We start from the raw sequence: 26560 nt of genomic DNA, 5'->3' as shown, positions 1-26560 counted from the left end.
TTTGCAGTCATTTATTGACGAAGTCACTTACAATATAAGTTATCATATCAAGTACAGATTGATTTGTAGCCGTTTTTCTCTGTAACATTAAATAGGCAGTTCGTCGAAGTTTAGGTAACAAATTAACAACACTGAGTTTCGAAATATAATTAAATGATATACAATTGAGTATGGAAATTATTCAATTGTCGTTTTTCCTTTTTTAAATTCGTCAAAGGATTATTTAATTGTCGTTTTTCATTTTTAAAATTCATCAAAGAATTACGTAGTCATCATTTTCTTTGAGGTTGGAGCAAAATTTTTTTTCCAAACCATAAAATCCTTTTTTAATGCAGTCTGAAAAAAGCATAAAATATATATTGCAAATAAAATAAAAGCCAACTAAGCAAGTTCTATTTATATACATTTAGTATTCAACTATGAACAAGAGAAAATGCATTAAATAACTTATGAAATTAACCGATATTTTTCTCAGTAGACTCTTGGGTAATCAGGCTTAATAAGGATCCTCTGTTATTTTTACGTCATTTGTTTATTCCTAAGTAACGCCCAGTGAGCCCCCTCTGCTAATAATGCCATCGTTGCCACCAAGTAACCAAGAAACATCAAGAAGAAAGCAGCCTGTAATGAACAATGATAATAATAATAATAATAATAATAATAATAATAATAATAATAATAATAATAATAATAATAATAATAATAATAAACTGATTTGCCAAAGATGGGCGAACGAAATCCTTCATATTTGCAAACGTTTCTGATTCATTGTAAGCAGTGAATTACCTATTATAAGTCTATTAGAAACACTGATATCCGTAACATCAAACCACATATATATATATATATATATATATATATATATATATATATATATATATATATATATATATATATATATATATATATATATATATATACTAACCTGAAGGTGAGTAAGAGTGATGACCAAGGAGCTGGAGCCTTCATCCTCTTCGTGATGCTTCTTTGTTGATTTTTCAATTTCACCCTTATCCCATTTCATTACCAACCCTGCATCCACAAGTCTCCTGAGTCTGGAATCGCAAAAAGGAAGGACTGAAGTCGAGATATTTTTGCCTTAATGATGTCCAGAATTAATAATAATAATAATAATAATAATAATAATAATAATAATAATAATAATAATAATAATAATATTATTATTATTATTATTATTATTATTATTATTCATTCAGAAGATAAGTCCCTATTCATATGGAACAAGCCTAAAGGAGCCATTATTTATTAATAATAATAATAATAATAATAATAATAATATTATTATCATTATTATTATTATTATTATTATTATTATTATTATTATTATTATTATTATTATTATTATTATTATTATGTTTGGCTAGTAGACCCCTCTTTCAAACATGTAGTATTGAAAGCGATTGCTTCGTCAGCTGCATTCAGTTTATATACAATTTCCTCTATATTTGTAATAACTGACTTTCTTGGTTACTGCATTGTGCAAAAGAGCTAAGACAAGAAGACATCACTGTGCGCTGGGCAGATAAAACAGCAGCCTTCGTTCTGATCAATACTGCCGACTACCACCGGAATCTAGATGAGATCCTGCCCAACCAAACGAAGTTTGAGCACCTCACTAAGAACCCGGTAGATGAGATCAAGAGAGAGAGGCCAATAATACCTTACGAGTTGTCAACACTGCTGCCAGTGCAACACACCTCCCGTCCATCACCGGAGACTATGGCTTATTGTACTAATATTGGAATGCTAAGACCAATAAACCCAACAATCCCCTTCGCCCTGTTATCAGGCAGACGCCTGCACCCACCTACAGTTTGGCTAAACGTCTCAATCAAATACTGACTCCTTACGTGCCCAATCACTACAGCCTCCATTCATCAGTGGAATTCCTGGAGAAGATCAGAGATCCACCCTGGGGTTGGAACTATCTCCTCCTTGGACGTGGAAATTCTGTTTACTAATGTTCCTGTAGACGAAACCATTGACCTAATCATCGGGGACAGGGACCCCTCTACGCCCCAGGCTGAATATCTCGGAGGGGGTCCCCAAGGGCCTCCTGGGATATCCACGAAGAAGTCCCCTTTCTCCACCCACAAGGGCCACATGTATAGAAAAAAAGATTGGTGGGGCAATGGGCCCGCCTTTAGGCGTGATCTTTCCTAACTTTTATATGCGAGCAGTAGAAGAGCGGGTTTTTTCCCCATACATGAAGACCCCGCATTTATGAGCGCTACATCAACGATATATTCGTGCGAGCCGACGATGAGAAGAAAGTAGAGACACTCTGCTTCACCTCCCAGGAATGCAGCTCGCTAAATATTACAGTGGATTTCAGCAGTAGCAGACAGCTTCCCTTTCTCGATATTCTCGTCTGCAATACCAACGGCGGTCAGAGAACCTCCATGTCCGTGAACAACCAACCTTGGCCTCTGCTTTAATGGAGACAGCGAGTGTCCTGCAAGGTATAAGAATACCACCATCAAGGCCTTCGTAAGGAGGGCCTTTAGACACTGTTTGTCCTAGCAGGACACCCACCAAGAACTCTACCGCACCTCCCAAATGCTTGTGAATAATGGGTATTCAAACAAGCAACTAAATAAGTAAATATGTACAGCACTGGATCAGTGGTATGATGAACGTGAACAGCGCCAGTGCCATCCACAAGAAAGAATTGAATTATACTAAAAAGCAGGAATGCACCCTAAATACCTGGAGGACCAACATACCGTAAAGAAAATTATTGCAGAGAAATGTGTCCACTACTGACGTCAACACCTTACTGGATCTCGTCATTTACTACCAAAACAGGTGCACAAGAGACCTGATAATGAAGAACAACCCGGTCCCACCGATGAGAGATCCCCAGACAGAAAAACATAGTATGCCATTTCAAAACATGCCCAGGCCATCCTGGATGTCCCGGCTTTAATATATATTTCAAAATGGCACTGGCAACTGAAAGCCACCACGAAACTGGCTAAGAGGATTTCCTGTCATGAGCAAGAGGGGTGCTATAAAACTCCATATGAGGGATTCCCATCACACAGGCATCACAATAAATAAGATTGTCGAGAACACCAAAATAATTAGAAAGGCCCCGGACTCGAGACCCCTAAGTTTGCTAGAGGAGCTCTTAATACAGCAAGTGAAGACCTCATTAAATATAACCTAGGAATTTCTCTTCCTACCCACCAGCATTAGATGACCCACGGTGCAAAGGCCTGCAACAGACGCCGTAGCAAGCGACACTCCAGGCCCCACAATGCAAGATCCAGCGAGCCACTCTATGACCAATGAAAATATTTGCTGGGTAATACCAGGCAGTGATGTCACACAACATCAGCACCACGCAGTGACCAATCACCATCGACGAGTGATACTACAGCAGCGCGACCATCAAGCTTGGGACTTTGGCTTGAGGAAAATTCTCTCCATCCAAGCAACGTCACGCATTTCGCCTCAGTCAATCAGCAGTCAGCATGCAGTTGACCCCCTGCTGACCATCGCGTATGTAAAAAGTGGAACTCAACATGAACATCAGTCTTCTCCAGTCCTTTGCTGTGAATATGCAGAGCAGTGACTGGGAGAAACGTTGGCCAAAAATCTTCCTTAAACACCTGAACTGGATTAACAACTCTGTGGACCTGAGCAACTCTACTACCGTCACAAAGCTGTAACCAAGAAAGGCTAGTTATTAGAAAAATAGAGAAAACTCTATATAAACTGAAAACAGCTGATGCAGCAATTATTATTATTATTATTATTATTATTATTATTATTATTATTATTATTATTATTATTATTTGAAGGATTATTATTTGAAGGACCCTCTTTTAACTGGTCTTATTAAAAGGATGGCTGTATTATGCGAAATCATCTTATACAGTGTCTTTTCTATTTTCCTTATGATTCGCTTTTCGGGCTCAGCAATGTTAGTCAGCAACTGGCCGATATTCATAATGGAAAAAGGATAGTGTGTGGAATGTGGGAAGTATTTCTGATTGGATATTTCAATAAAAGACTTCCAGCATTCCACACGCTATCCTTTTTCCAGTATGAATATCGGCCAGTTGGTGACTAACATCGCTGAGCCCGAAGAGCGAATCATAAGGAGCATATTATTATTATTATTATTATTATTATTATTATTATTATTATTATTATTATTATTATTATTATTATTATTATTATCCAGAAGATAAGCCCCTATTCATATGGAACAAACCTACAGGGGTCTTTGACTAGAAATTCAAGCGTTCAAAGAATTTGGTGTTCATTTGTGAGACGTCACAGAAGATAATAGGAAAGCAATGAGAGGAGATCAGTTATTGGAAAATAAAAAATATATATATAAATTAATAAATGACTAGGTAAACAGCTAGAAAAATAAATGAATAAGTAAAATTCAAGGTGAATTGTTTCAGGGTAATAATGCATCCAAAAAGAGTGCATTTGTTTATGTACATCATCATCAACATCATCGCCTCCAGTGCCTTGTGACGCCAAGTGCCTCTGTAAAATTTCGCCACCTATGTGTTTCTGTGCTTTTATCTCCATCATTCTTACAGGTTTCCCCTCATCTCCAGTTTCTAGTCTCCTAGTTCTCATATACAGCTGGTCTTCCATCTCTTCTGGTGCCCACAAAATCCCAGCTGACACTGTTACGTACTATTTTAGCTGGAGTGGTAATAGTCACTGTTAAATACTATTGTTAATGATTTTAGAAATAGCCCTTTTAGCTAACCAGTTAGAACGTAGTACAAAACTATTGCCAGCACAAACATAAACAGGGAAAAGAATACGATCAAGGGAAGGTAGTGTTCTTAGATAACTAAAGAGTTAAAAAAAAACACAGTAAATTCACCAGAATACATAAAAGACATAATTAACAGAATAGCAGTGAATAATAATGCTGTAAACCAGATGTATTGTATGTGTACGAATGTATTTCCCAATGTACGTGTATGAATGTATTACTATAGAGGGATGAATGAATTTTTATTTAGCATTTCCCGACGTTTTGTGTGTGAGAGAGAGAGAGAGAGAGAGAGAGAGAGAGAGAGCAAGCGAGTGTAATTGTTGTTAGTGAGTGTTTCTGGTTGTTGGAAGAGGGATATACTGTTAGTTGGAAGTTTGGTTTACGGCGCTGTCTGTAAATGTGAAGGAGATTTCTCGGTTTTGGGAGAGTCTTTATCAGAACTAGTGCCGTCAGTGGTTTTCGTGTTGGACCGTTTTTGCATGCTTTTCCGGGAGTTGCTGGTTTTCTGTCGGTGCGCTGTTTTGTTGTGTGTTCTGGTTTCCTTTTTTTTTTGTATTTCCTTGTTGCGTTTGTGGTTGTTTGCGGTTGTGGTTGTTACGTAAGGCCTTTAATCCATCTCCCAGCAACCGAGGATCAGGGTCAGTGTTCTATGTATCTGTAAGTTGTTGTGTTGTTTTAAGTTTTGAATTCCGCCATTGATTATATTTGGCGCTTCCAACGGGCAACTAAAAGTTGCAGTTGCAATTAAGATTGGTGGCGGGTAGTGTGACTGGAGGAAAGGATGGAAGAGGAACTGGTGAGGTTGAGAGAGGAGAATGCATGGTTAAAGAGTGAGAATGAGAAATTAAGGCTTCAGTTGGAAGAGATGGGATCATTGGTAAAAGGAGCAAAAGAGGAAATGAAAGGGGAGATGAAAGAGTCAGAAGAGAGAATGGAAGAGAGGATGGATAAAAAGTTGGAGGGAATGATGAAAGGTGTGGAAGAAATGGTGAAAGGTATGTTCAAGGGTATTTTTGGAGAAGGGGCCACAAGTGGCAGGTCCCTGGAACGTGAAGGGGCAAGAGAGAAAGAAAAGGAGAAGAAGTGAGTGGAAGTGAGGATGAAAGTGATGCGGGAATAGGAAGTGAAACGAGAGAATTGTGCTACTGCAGGGTAAGGAAAAGGGGAATGAAAAGCAAGGGAAGGAACAGAGGGAAAGTATGATAAGTCAGGGAAGAAAAAGGGAAGAAGGGAAAAGGAAAGGAAACTGGTAAGAAGGGAAGAAGTGGAAAGGAGAAAGAACAGGGTAAAGATAGCAGCGGATAGTGAGGATGGAGGAATGACAAAAGTGATAAAAGAAGGTAATAAGAGGCATGAGAAGATAATCGGGTATAGTGGACCTTGTATCTCGGAAGTGGTATGAAAGGACAGGAAAGGCAGCAAAGTGAGAGTTTGAAAGTAGAGAAAGAAGTGAGAAAGGCTATGTATGTGGAGGGAGGTACCCTGGTGAAAGGTATAATGAGTATGAAAGTAGGGATGTGCATGATTTCTTTAGAGTATGAAAGGTTTTGTCAGGATAAGTATGGGGAGAGTAAGAGAGGCACGAGAATTAGGAGAATATTTGACTGGTTTTTGCTTGATATGTATAGGTTATTATGAGTGTGGAGATGCTGAGTATGACAAGAAAGCTAGACTAGTTGAGCAAGCGAGGCGTATGAAAGGAGTGTTAAGTATAAGAGGAAGAATGGATTTGATGAGGCAAGAATGAAAGCTGGGGAAACCTTGTCACTGTATGCTTGTAGGCTGGAGACGTTGGCGAGGAAGGTTTGGGGATGATGGATAGATGAATAAAAGGAGTTGGGTACGAAGTTGTTAGGAGACAGTGCCAGATGGAGTGAGAGAATTTGTGGAACTTGAAGTGGAAGGAGAAAAGATGGACGAGATGGGAGAAATTTTGGAAATTGTAGAAGATTATGAGCTTGACAGGGTTATAAAAGAGAGCAGAAGTGTGAGTGTATGGCTGGGGTAGATGAGAGAGTGCTGGTGAGTTTGGTGTTTAGGACGCAGTGTTGAGGGGTCCAATGAGAATGGCAGATAGTGTACAGATAGGAGGTAAGAGCAAGCAATGTGGAGGTGCCAGTGATAGATGAATGTAGGGTTTGTAAGGGAACAACGGTTGGACGGGTTAGGGATAGTAGTACAAAGGGGAAGGTCAGTGAGTGGAAGTCGAGCAAAGTGTTTTAGATGGGAAAGGAGTGACTTCATAAAGAATGAGTGTAGGTGGGCTTTAGGAGGCGTTTCGGGTGGGGCACCCGGGACATTGGTAAGTGAGTGTACGAAAGATAGTTAAATGCTACAGGTGCAGACAGGTGGGTCATGGCTACAATGGTTGTAGGGTACCTAGTGAATGTAATATGTGGCAACTGTGGTAAGAATGGGCATATGGCAGAATGTGTTCAGAACCAGAGCGAAGTGTGTCGAATGTGGAATGGAAGGGCACAAACAAGTGTATGCAGACGAAAGAGGTGACTGTGACAGCGAATTCGGGAAACTGAGTGTGAAGGGGTTCAAATGGTGATTCCTCTAGGATGCAAGCTGTGCGGTGATGCATGTACGTGAGGGTTGTTGCATGAGGGGGCTTTGCTGGAAAGACTGACGAGTGCATGAGCGCAAGTGTGTTGTAAGGGGAGTAAGATTGATTGCGCGAGTAGATACCAGGTGTAGTATGAATGTCATATTTAAGAATGGATGAGAAATTGAGGAATACGTGAAATTAGGAATTGGTTAGGGGGGAGTAAGAGATTGGAAATTTACGGGGTAGCAGTGGTTGGAAGGAGTGTGTGGAACGGTTAGAAATTAGTAATGATGGAAGAAAGTGATTTTTGTGTGATTGAGAGTACGAATGATAAATATGATATTTTATTGGGATGTGAGGTTTTGAGAATGCATGATATATGTGATGTCGGGAGGGGAATTTTAGAAAGGGCATAGGGAATAACGAAGGTTGCTGAGGGGATGTGTCTAAAACCAGTTTTGTAGGTATGGTAGATATTGCAAGGAGAAAATGATTGTTGAGTAAGAGGAATTGGCAGATGCAAAATCAGTGCATGAGAATAAGTATGTTAAGCTTAGTGTGTTAGAGGTGTAAGAGTAGGAAGTTGGTCGTGTCTGAGTTAGAAGTATAAGTTGAAGTGCTAAAAGATTTGTTGTATGTAAAGGTATAGCTTATTTTTTGCATCAGGAAGGAATGGGGATGGGAAGTAACATGCCAGTGTTTTCAAGATGCAGCCGTGGGTATGAAGCATAGTGCATGATAGGTTTGGGCATCTGGGAAAATAAAATTATGGGAATGTATGAGAGAGAGATTGTATGTGGCCTATTTTGAATAAAATTTGTACGGACGTAGCGATTACGCAGGTGCGGACTGTCAGAAGGGTAAGTATCAAAGTGTGCATGCGAATCCACCTGTGTTAAGTGCGCATTGCAGATGAAAGAGTTATTTGAGATGGTTGTGATTGACGTGTGCCGTTGCCCAGGTGACTGCTAGAGGACATGTGGGAATGGCTGTAATGGTAGATCATTTGAGTGTTTGCACATGCAGGTTATTCGGAACAAAAAGAGTGGGAGATCAGAAGCAGAATGGTGGGTCAAGGATATTGCTAATGTGTGTGCAAGCGACGCTGAATGTTGAGTGACAATGGGCCTGAATTTGTTGGATGGGAGTTTGAGCAAATGCTGTGATTGGGGGGTATGAGGCCGTGTACTCTATGCCGTATATGCCCAGTGTGAATGGATTGGCGAACGAACGTGAGAACGCGACGGAGATATTACGATGATGAGTGAATGTGATAACGATTGGGATAATGTTGGGCGGCTGCTAGGGTATACAACACACCGCATATGGGTATTGCAGTATGTCTCCGTGTAAATGTACAATTTTGAAAAAGATAGTGAGACCGATTAGTATATCTGAGAAATGATAGGGAGGTATGGAAGAAGGCGTATGAGAGGTTTGAAAGTTAAGTAAAGGTGGGCGAGAAAGTGCTGAAAGAAGTAATCGAGAAACAGCGTTGGAATGTAAATAAAGTGCGAAGAATCGGAGGGTCAATATGAAGTGTTAAAGCACCAGGCTTAGTTATTTTGTAGGGGAAGTATGTGTAGATGCAGTGTGAGAGAAATACGAAAGCGCATCATAACCAATTAAGTGATGGAAGGATGTACCGGAATATGTGAGAGAGAATGGGGTATAAATGGTTGAACGAATGGCAGGAACGGGCATGCATGAGAGCTGTGTATGAGGATCAGTAATTTGTTTTGATAGAAAGTATGGTAGGAAACGTAAGAAAGGGAAGAACGTAAGTGAACGGAATGATCGTAAGTTAGTGATAGGTGTGAGTGCCAAAGTGAAAATGAGTGATAAAGCCGCAATAATGGATGATCGGGATGGTATGAATAGAACTATAGCATATGCGGGTTTGATATAACTAAGTTTGACTGAATGTGTGGGGGTGGAGTGGAACGGTTGAGGGCAGCAAGTGTAGGGAGGTGAGAGCCGTAACAGTAATATATGAGTGATTGAAAGCATGAATGAATCGTTGTAAGAATTGGAAAGGTCAATGAGCGAATGGGATGGGTTAGCTGAAGAATTGGGGGAGGTATTTGGGGGAATCCAGTTAGAGGGTATAGATGAGATTGTGGATGAAAATTGAGGAGTGGTAATAGTGAAGAAGATAGTGTGAATCTGAGAGAGAATGGAGGAGAAAATGTAAATCTGAATGTTGCTGGAAGAGAGAGCCAGTCTGAGGAATGACGCATAGTCATGAACGTTGCTTCTAAAGGACCTGCTAGTGAGCATCCGTGGGTGTTATGTAAGGCAATTTAAGGCAGTGTGAGTTGGTTGGGAAATGCTAAAGGGGGGAAAATTATAGAGGGATGAATGAATTTTTGTTTAGCATTTCCCAACGTTTTGTGTGTGAGAGAGAGAGAGAGAGAGAGAGAGAGAGAGCGAGCGAGCTGGTGTAATTGTTGTAGTGAGTGTTTGCTAAGCTGGAAGAGGGCTGGGCGGTCGTTAGCTGAAGCTTTGTTTATGAAAGGTCTGTCTGTGGAAAATGTGAAGGAGAGTTTCTGGCTTTGGGGAGAGTCTTTAGTCAGAACTAGTGCCGGTCAGTGGTTTTCGTTGGACCGTTTTTGTATGGCGTTTCTTTCCGGGAGTTGTTGGTTTTTCTCGCTGGTGTGCTGTTTTATTGTGTGTTCTGTTTCTTTTTTGTATTTCCTTGTTGTGTTTGTGGTTGCTTGCGGTTGTGGCTGTTACGGCAGCCTTAATCCATCTCCCAGCAACCATGATCAGGTGAGTTCTTATGTATCTGTGTTGTGTGTTGTTTTTGGCTTTGAATTCCGCCACATTACTAAACAAAGTTACATGCATGAATGTATTTCCAATAATTTATCAAGCAATGCTCTAATACAAAATAAAAACTGCATCAAGAGACTTACACTTTACTGAAAGGTCTTTGATAAGGAGCTCCTTGTGGGAAAACGAATCCAATAGACATAGGATAGAAGACTTCACGTCCCACGTAGAATTTCTGTTCCCCCATTTCTACCGAGATAATTTTTCCATTCGTGCATGGGACAATGTGCACTGATTTCTCCTGCAAGATCTCCAGAGCCATTGAAAGGAAAGGAAATTTTGATGAAGTATTTTGAGATAAAAATTTCTAATAAACATTAAAAATCATGATTTTATACAGATAAGAAGTCAACATGATTGGCCTGCAAAATTTTTTTTTTAAGTCTCTGTTTACCCCTTAATATTAGTCTCCTTGCATTTTAATACATTTTTACCCACTTATCAATTTGTTAATTTTTTTTTCTTTTTCAGTAAGTGAGGCCTTTTCTTTCTGTATTTCCCTTTACCACCTCCTACTTCTTCCTAATGAACACCAAATTCTTTGGAAGCTAGAATTCTAAGTCAGTGGTCCCTGTGGCCATGAACGATATGAATAGGTTTCACCTTCTGAAGAATAATAATAATATAATAATAATAATAATAATAATAATAATAATAATAATAATAATAATAATAATAATAATAATATGGGCGCCGTGGCAGAGTGGTTTACCTCATCGATGGACTTTTTAAGCAACACTGGGGCTGGTCAGTCGCTGGATGGGTGACCGCTCTCCTCGGCGTTGATTCCTTAGAAGAGGATCTTTACCATAATTTTCTCAGTCTACTCAGATGTAAATGAGTACCTATTCTGGATGGGGTAGGGTCCAGCTATGGGTTAAATAGCAAAACTCAGCAATGATGGAACCTCTGGCAACAGAGGAGCTTCTTCCGACAGCCAGGTATACAGCCCAATTGACGGGGAGGACGGTCAGGTACTTGTAGGTTGTCATCCAGCAACTGGCCACCACAACGACAATAACCAGAGACTGGAGCTACAGAGGAAAACCAGAAGAAGAAATGGACAAGAGAAGGAAATATGGAGATGCTACATCAGAAACAACCCAACAGAAAGAGGATACGGAAGAAGACTGTTAAACATCTGGAATGAGAAAAAAAACACCCCTCAAACAGAACAGAGGCTGGCAGACCAAGTAAGGAACATTAAGAAAAAGAACTGGCTTTCCATAACTGAAAGAGAGGAACTGGAAAGAGAAATAGCACTCAGCAACAAAGTACAAGAAGACGGACTAAGAGATGATGAGCAGAAAAAAAGACAGGAATGATGAGCCACCAAACGACACACGAGAAAACACCGAAGATGCAACAGAGAGTTCGGAATGGGTGGAAAAGATCGGACAATGGATGAAGCCAGATACAGAAAGAACAAAGATCCCCTCCATGAAAGCCTACAACACAAAGAAACTAAGCAAAAAAACAAGTGAAGTTAGTGAAATAATGAGATTAATACACGCCACCAGTATCACAGAAACAAATAACCTGGCATATGCAGAAGCAAGACTGGTAATACAGCTCATGGGGATACAAACACAAATGCCACCATCACAACCAACCCAACAAAACCAGCAACTGCCTTGGAAAAGGCACCTGGAAAAACAAATCATGGTGATGAGGTCTGACTTGTGTAAACTGAAAGACATGGCAGAAAAGAGGCTAAGAAGCAAGAAAACAAGAAAGGAACTGAATGGGAAATACAAAGTACAGGAGAAGGGACTAAACAACACAACAGAAGATATAAAACAGAGGCTTAAAGCCAAAGCACATAAGATCCAATGGTACATAAACAGAAATAAAGGATACCAACAGAACAAACTCTTTGGAACCAATCAGAAAAGACTATACAGCCAACTAAGAGGGGAAGACAGCCACCAGGAAATTTCTGAAGCCGAACGAAGTAAGAGACTGGGAAAACATATGGGGCAATCCGGATCACACAACAAACATGCAACATGGCTCCAGGAAATCAAGTCAGAAGAAATGGGGAGAATAAAACAATAAAACACAGTCAGACACCAAGTAAAGAAAATGCCCAACTGGAAAGCCCCAGGTCCCAATGAAGTCCATGGATATTGGCTCAAAAACTTCAAGGCCCTACACCCATGAATAGCAGAACAACTCCAGCATTGTATCACAAACCACCATGCGCCCAAGTGGATGACCACAGGGACAACATCCTTATTACAGAAAGATAAGAACAAGGAAAATATAGCAAGCAACTACAGGCCTATCACCTGCCTACCAATAATGTGGAAGTTACTAACAGGCATCATCAGTGAAAGGCTATACAACCACCTAGAGGATACAAACATCATCCCCCACCAACAGAAAGGCTGCAGAAGGAAGTGTAGGGGCACAAAAGACCAGCTCCTAATAGACAAAATGGTAGTGAAGAATAGTAAGAGAAGGAGAACCAACATAAGCATGGCATGGATTGACTACAAGAAATCCTTTGACATGATACCACACACGTGGTTAATAGAATGCCTGAAAATATGTGGGGCAGAGGAAAACGCCATCAGCTTCCTTAAAAATACAATGCACAACTGGAATACAGTACTTACAAGCTCTGGGATAACATTAGCAGAGGTTAACATCAGGAGAGGGATCTTTCAAGGTGACTCACTGTCCCCACTACTCTTCGTAGTAGCGATGATTCCCATAGCAAAAGTACTGCAGAAGATGGATGCTAGGCACCAACTCAAGAAAGGAGGAAACAGAATTAACCATCCGATGTTCATGGACGACATCAAGCTGTATGGTAAGAGCATCAAGGAAATAAATACCCTAATCCAGACTATAAGGATTGTATCTGGGGACATCAGGAGGGAGTTTGGAATAGAAAAATGTACCTTGGTTAACATACAAAAAGGCAAAGTAACAAGGACTGAAGGGATAAAGCTACCAGATGGGAATAGCATCAAACACATAGATGAGACAGGATACAAATACCTTGGAATAATAGAAGGAGAGGATATAAAACACCAAGAGATGAAGGACATGATCAGGAAAGAATATATGCAGAGACTTCAGGCGATACTCAAGTCAAAACTCAGCGCCGGAAACATGACGAAAGCCATAAACATAAGGGCAGTACCAGTAATCAGACACAGCACAGGAGTAGTGGAGTGGATGAAGGCTGAACTCCACAGCATAGACCAGAAAACTAGAAAACACATGACAATCCACAAAGCACTACACCCAAGAGCAAATACAGACAGGCTATACATAACACAAAAGGAATTGGGGAGAGGGCTACTAAGCATAGAGAACTGTGTCAACATCGAGAGCAGAGCATTGGGGCAATATCTGAAAACCAGTGAAGACGAGTGGCTAAGGAGTGCATGGGAAGGACTGATAAAAGTGGATGAAGACCCAGAAATATACAGACAGGAAAATGAAAAACAGAACAGAGGAATGGCACAGCAAATTAATGCACGAACAGTACATGAGAAAGACAAAAGAACTAGCCAGCGATGAAACATAGCAGTGGCTACAGAGGGAAGAACTCAAGAAGGAAACAGAAGGAATGCTAACAGTGGTACAAGATCAGACCCTAAGAACCAGATATGTCCAAAGAACAATAGATGGAAATAACATCTCACCCATATGCAGGAAGTGCAATATGAAAGACAAGATCATAAACCACATAGCAAGCGAATGTCCGGCGCTTGCACAGGTCCAGTACAAAAAGAGGCATTATTCAGTAGCAAAAGCCCTCCACTGGAGCCTGTGCAAGAAGCACCAGCTAGCTTGCAGTAATAAGTGGTACGAACACCAACCTGAGGGAGTGATAGAAAACGATGAGGCAAAGATCCTCTGGGACTATGGTATCAGAACAGATAGGGTGATACGTGCCAATAGACCAGATGTAATGTTAACTGACAAAATCAAGAAGATAGTATCACTCACTGATATCGCAATACCATAGGACACCAGAGCAGAAGAGAAAGAAAGAGAAAAAATTGATAAGCATCAAGACCTGAAAATCGAAATAAGAAGGATATGCAATATGCCAGTGGAAATTGTATCCATAATCATAGGAACACTAGGCACGACCAAAAGATCCCTGAAAAGGAATCTGGAAAAACTAGATACCGAAGTAGATCCAGGACTCATGCAGAAAAGTGTGCTACTTGAAACAACGCACGTAGTGAGAAAAGTGATGGACTCCTAAGGAGGCAGAATGCAACCTGGAACCCCCACACCATAAAAACCACCCAGTCGAATAGGATGGCTGTGATAGACAAAAATAATAATAATAACAATAATAATAATAATAATAATAATAATAATAATAATAATAATAATAATAATAATAATAATAATAATAATAATAATAATAATCTGAAATATCATCCCCCGTTGGGCTTAAAAACGTAAGCTAAACTAGTCATTTAAAAGTACATTACATGTTGCTCCAGAGTAAGTGCACAAATCACAGTACTTGTGTTACTTACGAGTCTCATCCCAATTGCAGAGCTATTGACAAAACTCTTTGATCTGTCCTTATGGTTGAACAGTCCCCAGGTTTGTTTCAGAATGCCGTGGGTTGCGTCCTTGAAAGTTATGTTAATTATCACATGTGGCTGAATATCGGTTGAGCAATGCCTATGGTTAAAAAGTAGATTTCCACATATTTCAAGGAAGATAATTTAATATTTGACCCATGTATAACTCGAAGGCTAAGAATTTGTGATTAACAGAATACATGAAACGTTTTTCTTGTGAGCCAAAAAATTTGTTGTGCCAAAATATATCCTTATGAGTATAAAAGTGTGTGATTAATAGAATACATAGAACCTTATGCTTTTGAACATTTTTAAGTGTATAATTCTCAAAAATCTTTAGATTTATAAAATGGCGTAAATTTTTTGGTAAAAATGATATTCAGAACGACTCCATTGGCCATGTGTAATACACATGTAAAGCATTCTTTCTCTAGATGTATAATAACTGGTCATACCCCAGTAAAAATGAGAAACATTACAGTTCTGACTAGTTTCATAAATATGAATTATAATCACTCATCCTGACCTTAAACATATATTCATTGAGAGAGTCCCCGACCACAGTCAGAGTAAATCCATTCCTCACTGCTCTCGGTAGGTCTTCCAAACTGTCAATTGGTTTTTCGTAAACAGGGATAGCAAGAACTGCAGTTAAAGTCCCAGAGTAGAGAACTGTAACAGATCATTTGTGTATGAGGAAATTATTTATATATTCTGTTATGTATGAATTTATCAGAAAGTTAAAGATACATATTTTCAGCTTCTAGTTTATTGCTTTAGTAAAAGAATAACTATATCACGTATTTATTCTATATATGCTATAACATATTTAAAAAATAACAAGTAGAAATGGAAAAACAAATCCGGGACTAAAATGAAAAACCGAGTTGAAGGCTTTAACATGATTAATTATTAATTCATTCAATTAAGAAATTCGAGTACTGCAGTGAGTATAAGATTACTTTCTTGTCTAATTTTCTCTATGCCCTCCCCATTACCTTAGCAATCTTCATTCACTTAGATGAATAATGAATCATTAAATAAAAAAGGTACTTGAAAAAATAACTTACCACAGACGACCAAACAAAACATATACCAGAAGAAGAATATTATCCTTTGAGACAGGCTCTCAATGATGAGAAGATTACCTTGCTGAACCAAATTACGAAAGATATTGAGTGAGTAAGTCTGTAGGTCCCACTTCGAGTTTTGAGGGCTGAATTTCTCTGAGATTTCAGACTGAAGCCTTAAAATTGGACCTATGACCAGGGTCGTGATCACGATGCAGATCCATACCTGTAATAAACCGAAAAAAATTTTATTTTCTTCCAAAAGCTTGCTTATAAAATAATTAACCGAGTTAATACAATGTAACCCAGACAGGTGAAGTTTAGTATTATAAGAGAGAGAGAGAGAGAGAAAATCTGAATTAAACCAGTCTTACACTTATCAATCGATTCTATGTAATTTACGAAATACCTCTGGTTTCATGGAGCGATTGCCCTCATACGCAAACATTTATATATATATATATATATATATATATATATATATATATATATATATATATATATATATATATATATATATATATATATATATATATATATATATATATATATATATATATATATATAATATATTATATATATATATATATATATATATATATATATATATATATATATATATATATATATATATATATATATATATATATATATATATATATATATATATATTTCTACATGAATGTCAAGTGGATAATTACTTGATTCTGGGCAGCAATGGATGAACGCAGGGAGTTCCTTACATTATCAAGAAATCTACCGTATTTATTACACATCCGACTCAGTATTAGGACAACTTCGTAGACAAACAAGGGAAAATCTGTAGCTTAGGGCCTTCTTCATGTGAGGGAAAATTACATAAACTCAAGGGTTCTCTTAACTAATTGTATTTACATAACAAACACAGATCAGAAGAATGATGAATTAATGGGCAGGTAATAATAAGGGCCTGCTAAATGAATGAGTCCTAAACAGAATAAATATTCTATGCCAGCGATGTCTTCATAACAGGAAACATCACAGTGGGGGCAGTAGAAGGGGGCGTGCACATGGATAGAGCTGAGTGATTCCACAGCCGAAGCCTATCTGCAATATATGCAAGACGGTTACTTGCAAGAATAATAAGGCACTCAAAGGGAACTGCGCAAATGGTGCCAAATAACTCAGTTCAACACTCAGTGTATAAATACATTAACACCGAATGCTCCAACACAAATTACTGAGAGTGATTGCACAATGGAAAATAAATGAAAAATCAGAGAGAAAAAACAGAAATCGTGACTGACTAAGAAACCTTACTCTGGTACATTACCTTCATCAAGATGACGGTGTCCTTGTTCGATAGGGCACTGGCAATGGAGGAGGGAATTAAAGGGAATGCCACTACAAAGGTATACTGGTTCGAGCCTCGGGGTCGAACACATGGATCTTTCGAGGGTCAGGCAAGGTTAAGGACATCTGTCTCAGTGGTGTTCTGAGTGCTTCTCTCTCTCAATTTCCATTGCATCATCTATAATAACCTTTGGAGATTAAGCCATTTGCATCTGGTAGGTGGCGCAAAGGTCAATCTCTGTCACGTTTTCTGTATAGGCCACATGGCAGCAGTCAACCTTGTGGAGGGTTTAAGATAGTGGGGGCCGCTGACTTTCTCTTTTTTTTGGCTCCCCCTTTGTCACTGCTTGACACCAATAAGGTAAGACGGTCACCGGAAAACAAGGCCTTAGGCAGTCATTTTGAACAGAGAGAAGGGTTAGGCTTAACAATTTGGGGGAATGAAGGACAGAGTGTATGAGGGGGCGAGTGGAAACCCACAGTTCTAGTAATTAAAACAACTGAAATGAATTTTATTTCTTTCTCTGCTACATTACAAATATAAAAACAGACACAGGTGGCTTGGAAAGAGGTTCCATCCGTCGCACCTCCCCAACCAAGTTAGCATTCACACCCTGGATTGGGTGAGAATGATTACCAGCAAGCAAATTCACTTAAGACTTTACTTTACTTCTCCCTCATTTCCCTTTGGTGCCTTATAATTTAACTTAAACTTCTGCATTGCAATTAATTTCAGGAGGCAAAACAACATTGTGACATTTATGTTAACGCAGAATAAATACTTGCTGCTAGAAATTACATATTCTTATCATTAAATTCCTATTACATTAAGGCAGCATTAATCAGTATATTTTTCACAACATAATGGTATAGTTAAAACAATGAATTAATACTAGGTTAACTCTAGAGAGACTTCATGCACACTTAATAATAATCAATTACGAAATTTTGCACACATGCAGTTAGTCTGCCTTGAAGAGGCATTACAATAGGGTAAACGTGGGCTTAGTTAGGTGTTTCCATGATACATGAGCAACGCTCAGTGCCATTTGGGCACTATAAACACAAGGTCTCGAGTCTGAGACTCAAGAGAATAGATGACAGATTCAGAGTAATCAATGATTGTTCACCAACCATGATGATTAAATATGCCAAAATTACATTCCTTAGCCTATGGAAAACAACTAGGCTCATTCTCAGCCTAAGAAGGCCAAAAAGGTAGCCAGAGGGAGCGACACTTCTGGCAGGATCACTTGCCAACATCTACGATAACAGCACTGCGCCAAGTTGGCGCTCATATAGTAATAACTAATGGCAATGGCATATCACAATTTAAATGCATCATGCTGTGGTAGGCATGAAAGGGAAGTCACAGGACTTATGCAGTTGGCATATCTGTCACTGGCACTCTGCATGGGCAGAGGGGATTAAAGTAAAATGGGGCCTTGGTAAGGCATAAAATAAATGTGATAATAATCAAAAGTAAGGAAGGGAAATGTTAAAGGACAAGAATAAGGGATAGAGTTATAAGGAAAACAGATAGGTGAAGGACCCTGACATCCTCTTCTGGATAGAGGTGCCAAAGTCTTCGTAGGGGAAAGGGATGGCATTGTGCCATTTTGGTATGGGTGACAGGAGAGCTTGGGGGGCTGTCCTTAAGCTACCTGGAATTATCCACGCCTGTGGTATTTCCTCCACAGACCTCTTGCTTTGATGGTTTGTCTTGGTTGAGGAATTGGTGGAACCGAACCTGGGGAGGGTATTTGAGTGCCACCTGTGTCTGCTTCTTTGACAGCTGCTGCAGGGGCCCTTTTTACAAGCTCTACCATGATCCATCGCAGTTCCTTGAGTTCGTAGGCCAATTGAGCTTGACAGAATCCTTACTCACTGTTGTGTCTGCAGCGGACTGAGACAGAGCTGAAATGGTTGTGGGGGTCGTGAGAGGCTTGCAGGTAAGAGTGACCAGCTCAGGCATGGGTTGCGAGGCCGCACCTTTGGGTGAGCTTGCGCTGTGGTAGAGGAGCCAACTGGGAAAAGAGAGGGGGCCTGGACTGGGATCTCTGGAATGGAGATCAGGGGCGTGCTCTGGCGCTGATACTAAGGGAGGAGCAGGCACTAATATTTGATTTGGAATTTGCTCGTCATTCGGGACGGACGGAGCTTGGCACTGTTCAGTACACCCAAGTGACACTGGCAGAGATTGTGAATCAAGAGTGGGATCTCCTGGAGGGGAATCTATTTGGGGCCCTGGCACTGACACTGGGGCAGGACCGGGCACTGGAATGGGATCTGGAATCGATCTTGGTGGAGGGGGCCACTGTGCATCACACTCAGGTGGCACTGTCAGTGGAACGAATGCAGGCGTTTAAGGCTTACTCGTACCCAATGAATGATTTGGGGGATTTGGACCCCTGGATTGCTGTAACTTAACTAGGGACAGGAAATCCTGCTGCAGGAGGAGATCATAACCTCCAGGAATGTATTTGGCAACTGCGAGGTCGCAAATTTCAGATCTATGAGGTCTCGTGACCCTCAACTTGACAGTAGGAAGTATCATCTCAAAGTGATTGATACCTTCAATCATGATGATTTACGTCTGTTAATGGTAGCGCCACTGGGAACCTTGTCTTCCCTTATGAGGGACATTTGTGTGCCAGAATCATCAAATGCCTTGACCTACCTAGGGGAAATGCCACATAAATGGGACCCTGAGCTGGAGGCCCTAAAGATGTTGGGTCAGTGACTGCCAAGGCAAGGGCAGGTGTATTTGACTTATTATTATTAGGGCATTTTGCCCATTGGGAAGAATGCCCATAGACTTTGCAAGTGGGGCAGTAAGTCTGGCTATAATCTTTACCTAGCACTGTCCCATAGGAGGGAGCAGGCCCTTTACCCTTCGTCCACACTCCAGGTGTGGCTTGTTGGGGTATTGTCCCATTTGAGAACATAGAGGGGTCTTCTGGCTGATTTTCAGCCTTCAAGCAGCACCGTTCAGTGGGGTGCCCTGTTCTCTTACGATACCCACACATGGGTTTCTTATGGGGGTGCCCATTCTTGTGAGGTTGCTGGGAGTTGGTTGAGGCAGGCGAGGAGGGATATAATTTTCGTCCATGGGAACTAAGATGGGGATGATGGGTATCCCATATGTCAGCCCAATGGCAGCACTCAACCACTGTCTTGGTGCCTTATCGCATAGATGAGTGGCAAGAGCTGGCAGGGCATAAAATAAGAAGTCCTCAAGCTGGCAAAGTTCGAGGACAGCCTCCACATTGGTGGCTTTCAGAGATTCTAGCCGTCGTTTTAGGGCCTGGGATTTTTTGAAGATCCAATCAGACCAGGTATGGCCCAATTCCTTGGGCATATTTTGGTAATGGTTTACAAGTGACTAATATAAGAGTTATATAACCAATAGAGCTATATAACCTACACAGTTGTGTAGAGCTCCTCAAAACTAACATTTTGAATGCCAATACCACTAGTCGCAAACCAAAATTTACTTGCATAATGAATTTATTGCAAAAACACGAATTTTCACTCTCCCGTAAAAATCATGCATTTGTACGTGTTCGTTGCAGACTGTACGGCTGAAGTTCCACCCACGTATTCAAATTATCCAGTGAATGCGACTGTTTCCACTAGGTGCGTTTTTTTTTAAGTCCCTCCCAGGCTATCGAATTCCCCCAATGAATCTGAATGATTTCCGATGACCAGATACTATTGGCAATATATTATATCACATGACTTTCTTGGCCGATTATATTGCATTATCTAAAACACATCATTAGGCCTGTATCGTGCTTTCATTTGAATTTTTAGATCAACATTAGTCTTAAGTATGGCTATTGTAGAGGCAACTTCTAATGGTTTTCATCACGATCAATGGCTATTCATTCGAAATCTCCATTCAAAAAGTGAACATTTTTTGAGGAATTGCACAGAGTTTTGAAATTGTAACCTACATTTTTAAAAGATCTCTTCATCAAATTATGACTTATAAGGTAAGACAATACCGGCCCCCACGCTCCATAGCTAATATGGCAAAATTATAACCAGTAAACACACCTATGTAGCATGGCATTATTTTATGTCGGCAACTTATAAAATTTTCCCATTTTTAAAAAGAGCTCTTCATCAAATTACGGCTTATAAAGTAAGATAATAAACGCCCCCCCCACCCCCAATGGCTAATACGGCAAAATTGTAACCAGTGAACTCCCTATGTTACGTGGCATTATTTTATATTGGCAACAAAATTTTACCCATTTTTAAAAAGAGCTCTTCATCAAATTACGACATAAGGTAAGACAATAACCCCTCCCCCTACCATGGCTAACACGGTAAAATTGTAACCAGTGAACAACCCTATGATTCGTGGCAATATTTTATGTTGGCAACTTACAAAATTTTACCCATTTTATGCAAAAAACAGTAACTGAAGCCATGAGCAAAATGCAAACTAAAGCAGTGACATACTGACGAGTTGTGTTGTTACGCAGAATGTAAATACTGTTCAAGTATCATTACACACTGCCATGGTTCATGACTTAGTGAGTTAAGAAAGAGTATTACGCCCACACTGGATGATGGAATAGTTTTTCTGGTGTATTTTCACGCGTTTTCATCGAATTTGACGGAGATTTTTGCCGGAAATCCGTATTTTTTGGAGTTGTGGTTCGAAAGCCCTCAACTGCAATGTTATGCAGTGAATTTGAAAGAGAGAGAGAGAGAGAGAGAGAGAGAGACGCGGTGTTGATAGCGTGAGACCAAGTAAATTAGAGTTTGACTAAACAACCAACGTCGAGATATGGGAAAGTAAGGAGGAGCTAAAGGAATGATTATGAGGTGAAAAGGTCAGCAAAATTGACCTGATTTGTCCTTTGCCAAAGTGGGAGTTGAAACTGAACCATTAAGATTAGAGTAGACTTCCTCAAAGAGGCAGAGTTTTATTCAACATAGGTCCAGAGTTCATTCTGATCAATTTTTAGCTAGAGTTAACTTGAACCCCTTTTGGGTAAGATCTGTGTTGCTCTCTTCTCTGACATCAAGAGAAATTTCTAAGTCCAGTGTGGCTGGCCGTGTGAACTATTTAGTGTTATAAGAATAAAACCTAAGAAAGTGCCCGGCGAATCACTTTAACCCCGCCTGAAATAAGATAGACAGTGTGAGAAAAATTAATTTACCAAGTTTCCTGCGTTCCTATGAGTTAACCAAGTGAAACGTCAACAGACAGAAGCAGAGTCATTCATACATCATAACGCAACATAAAAAAGTGCATATGTGTAACAGCAAAACTATGGATTTCTGACAAACATCTCCATCGGATTCGTTGAAGTAGCATGGAAATGCACCAGAAAACTATTCTGTTATCCAATGTGGGATATTGGCTACTTTTCAACATTGACCCATATTTCTCCGCCTTTTCCTCCAACGGTCAGGAGTTATTTCAAAAGCCTTCATGATGGCTTGGCGGACAAAGGCAAGATTTCCTTGATCCTTACGGGGGAGAGCGTTGAATGCAATAGCACCCTTCCCTTCAAGGTGCTTTCCCAGGATCAGAGACACTTCTGCAGTAGAGGGCTGATAGGTCGTCAGGACCTTTTCAACATGGTCGAGCCAGTCCTCAGGCTCGGCTTCATCCCAGTTTTTGATGAGGTTGCCTATACTGCCGAGGGTTGAGTGAGGAGAGGGTGTTGGTGTGTTGTGCATGTCGTGAGCTACCATTGCAAGCTGATGACCTCTTTCCTTCTCCCTCTCCTGTCTTTCTGCCTCTTCTCGTTTCTCCTGGGCTATTCTTTCTTTCTCCTTCTCCTGTCTTTCTGCCTCTTCTCATTTCTCCTGTGCTACTCTTTCTTTCTCCTTCTCCTGCTTTTCTTTCTCCTCCTCCTGTCTTTCTGCCTCTCTTTCCACCTTGGTATCATCTACTCTCTCTTGGACCCAATCTTTCAGGGCTTGCCCTGATAGTCCCATGCCTTTTGCAGTGGGCATGTAGAACTTGAATTCCTCATTTTGCTGGGCTCTGGATGTCGCAGACATCTTCAGATAACGATTGTATGGGCATGACCCGTTAGAAAATCAGTATTTCTGAATAGACTCAGGTTGTCTGGAAGACTTAACCTTCAGGGTGTCTGAAAGACTCAGGGTGTCTTGAAGGACTCAGGGTGTCTCAAAAGACTCAGGTTGTCTCGAAGGACTCAGGGTGTCTTGAAAGACTCAGTGTGTCTCTGACAACTGAGAGTGTCTCGGAAGACTCAGGGTGTCTGAAAAGACTCAGGGTGTCTCGAAAAACTAAGGGTGTCTCGAAAGACTAAGGGTGTCTCAAAAGACTCAGGGTGCCTCGAAAGACTCAAGGTGTCTCGGAAGACTCAGGGTGTCTCGAAAGACTCAGGGTGTCTCAAAAGACTCAGGGTGTCTCGAAGTATTAAGAGTGTCTGAAAAGACTCAGGGTGCTCGAAAGACTCAAGACTGTTCGAAATGAACAGATTCAGGGAGTCTGAACAGACTCAAGTTGTCTGAAAAGACTCAGTCGTCTGAAAAGACTTAAATTTCAGGTGTCTGAAGGACTCAATTGTCCAGAATGAACAAAAATCAGTATGTGTGATTAAGTCAACTTCAGGGTCTGTTGATATGTCTGAATAAGACAAATTTCAGGGTGTCTGAAAAGACTTAGTGGTTCTTAATGAACAAAAATTAGTATGTCTGAATAAGACAAATCTCAGGGTGTCTGAAAGACTCAATTGTTAAGAATGAACGAAAATTAGTGTCTGAATGAGACAAATTTCAGGGTGTCTGAAAAGACTTGGTTAAAAATTAATGTCTGAATAAGACAAACTTCAGGGTGTCTGAAATACCCAGTTGTCCAGAATGAACAAAAATTAGTATGTTTGAATAAGACAAACTTCAGGGTGTCTATTAATATGTCTGAATAAGACAAATTTCAGGGTGTCTGAAAAGACTTAGTGGTTCTTAATGAACGAAAATTTATGTCCGAATAAGACAAATTCCAGGGTGTCTGAAAGACTCAGTTCTTCAGAATGAAGGAAAATTAGTACAGTATGTCTGAATAAGACAAATTTCAGGGTGTCTGAAAAGACTCAGTTAAAAATTAATATGTCTGAATAAGGCAAATTTCAGGGTGTCTGAAACAATTGTTCAGAATGAACGAAAATTAGTATGTCTAAATAAGACTCAAATTTCAGGGTGTCTGAAAATGTGTCTGAATATGACAAGTTTCAGGGTGTCTGAGAAGACTTAGTTAAAAATTAATATGCCTGATTAAGACAAATTTCAGGGTGTCTGAAACACTCAATTGTTCAGAGTGAACGACAATTTAGCCCAAGCTAATGTAAGCATTTATGTATATTTTATTTTGCGGAGAGACGCTGCAGAACTCAATAAAAAAAAATGCTTATGGGCTTATACACTTATGGTGTGTAAAGAAAATTTTCATTGCGCTGTCAAATAATTTTATTGTGGTGTAATGAAAACGGTACATCGATCCTATCGAATATTAAAATCTCTAACACACGAGGGTAAGATAAAAATCTTATAACATGCAAGGGGCAGTCCAGACTGCCGAGAGGTTATGCGTGGGGAAGAAAAGAAATTATTCTCCTTTATCAAAACAAACCTTAGCTCGCACGTTACTAATAATAGTACTCCAATGTTTACTTCTGGTCTCGTGACATTTGCCGACAATGAATGAGTCAGGCGGGTGGCGGGGGCGAGGGGTTCTCTTGACACGTGTCTGGCATTTGCCTGGGCCTATCCCTTTTTTCCCAAGCTCGGAGGCTCCCTCAGTAATGAATGAAAGAGGAAATTCTCACTCTTATATTCGTAAATAAATAAATTTACAGGAATACTACGGGCTCGCCGAGGAATATACGACTCAGTTAAAGAATTAAAGGTTTATCACTTCCAAAAAATACTGCAGGGTGCAAGAACATACGGATAAAATTAACGAGCGAAAGAAATGGATTTATATATGAGCACTGTGCATGTGGTTTTTATAACAATGGAATTTCTAATGGAAATCACTAATCAAAGATGACGGACAGTTAGGAATTGGCCCACGTGGCCTGGAATTGAAGATTCCAGGTTGGAATTACTATTCTCTCGTCTTGAGAGCGGAAATTTAGATTCCTAAGTACTTCCTAGCTTTTCCTATCGATCAAGTGAGAGAGAGAGAGAGAGAGAGAGAGAGAGAGAGAGAGAGAGAGAGAGAGAGAGAGATAAATCCAGCGATGCAAAAATAGCTGATGCAAAAATAGCTGGAGTCAAAGCCTTGGTGGTCGCCTACAGTGTGCCTATCTGGGAATTTAGGTCTTTCAAATTGTCTTTTATCATGTGGATGAAGGAATAGGGGCTCTATTCCTTTTTATTAACTCTTCGACTGAGTTGCTCCCTAGCTTCCTATTCTTAAAACATGCAACTAACATGCAATAGCACAAAATCTCGTGGAATTGTTAATACACTCTCTTCTCATGAATTCATTTGGCATGCACGTGGTCTGTTGATTACCTAACACTGATTGCAGTCACTTTTCGCACCTAGCATAAACCTAAACAAAATATTTCGACATGTACTTACGCTATGGAACTGGCTCTTCTCATGTGCTTAAAATGGAGGAAGTATGATATCAGGGTCATCTCTAATTATGCAGACCAGCTAGCAGTTGCTATTCTGCTAATAATTGCAAAGCAATTGCATACTTGGCAAAGGTCGCCAGTTGCTACGAATGTCAAGGGGATACTTACTTGATTCTGGGCGGCAATGGATGAACACAGGGAGTTCCTTACATTATCAAGAAATCTACCGTATTCATTGCTCATCTGACTCAATATTAGGACAACTTCGTAGACAAACAAGGGAAAATCTGTGGCTTAGGGCCTTCTTCATGTGAGGGAAAATTACATAAACTCAAGGGCTCTCTTAACTAACTGTATTTACATAAAAAAACACAGATCGTAAGAATGGTGAATTACAGGACAGGTAATAAGGGCCTGCTAAATGAGTGAATTCTACACAGAATAAGTATTCTATGCCGATGATGTTTTCATAACAGGAAACATCGCAGTGGGGGGGTTAGATGGTGCCAAATAACTCAGTTCAACACTAAATGCATAATTACATCAACACTGAATGCTCCAACACAAATTACTGTAGGTGATTGCACAATGGAAAATAAATGAAAAATCAGACAGAGATATTACAGGAATCGTAACTGACTAAGAAACCTTATTCTGGTACGTTACCTTTGTCAAGATGACGGTGCCCTCGTTCGACAGGGGGCTGGCAATGGAGGAGGGAATTAATGGGAATGCCACTACAAAGGTATACTGGTTTGAGCCTTGGGGTCGAACACGTGGAAAGTTCGAGGATTCGGCAAGGTTAAGGACATCTGTCCTCAGTGGTGTTCTGCGCG

The 26560-nt window shown here is 40.1% G+C and overlaps 1 protein-coding gene across 1 annotated transcript; it reads right to left on the bottom strand.

Annotated features, from left to right (window-relative positions):
• LOC136852118 (ionotropic receptor 21a-like) lies at positions 1 to 26560 on the bottom strand. The gene is made up of 7 exons (XM_067126567.1): positions 26391 to 26560; positions 15808 to 16033; positions 15264 to 15409; positions 14687 to 14785; positions 10253 to 10419; positions 926 to 1055; positions 1 to 621 (listed from the first exon to the last, which is right to left on the bottom strand). The coding sequence occupies exons 2-7, from the start codon at positions 15827 to 15829 to the stop codon at positions 520 to 522; spliced, it is 666 nt and encodes a 221-aa protein (XP_066982668.1). The 5' UTR covers positions 15830 to 16033; positions 26391 to 26560; the 3' UTR covers positions 1 to 519.

The sequence above is a fragment of the Macrobrachium rosenbergii genome, chromosome 25 (assembly GCF_040412425.1).
Source record: "Macrobrachium rosenbergii isolate ZJJX-2024 chromosome 25, ASM4041242v1, whole genome shotgun sequence".
NCBI classification, from domain to species: domain Eukaryota; kingdom Metazoa; phylum Arthropoda; class Malacostraca; order Decapoda; family Palaemonidae; genus Macrobrachium; species Macrobrachium rosenbergii.
Note: the sequence above shows the minus strand (reverse complement) of the source record. Positions and strands in the feature narration are given on the sequence as shown.

Excerpts from the sequence above, each read along its gene's own strand:
- LOC136852118 (XM_067126567.1), bottom strand. The coding sequence starts at position 15,829 with ATGTTTTGTTTGGTCGTCTGTG. Across the intron at positions 14,786-15,263 it reads TCAATGAATATATGTTTAAG|GACGCAACCCACGGCATTCT; the intron begins GTCAGGATGAGT and ends ATAACTTTCAAG. Across the intron at positions 1,056-10,252 it reads CAAAGACCTTTCAGTAAAGT|ACTCAGGAGACTTGTGGATG; the intron begins GTAAGTCTCTTG and ends TTGCGATTCCAG.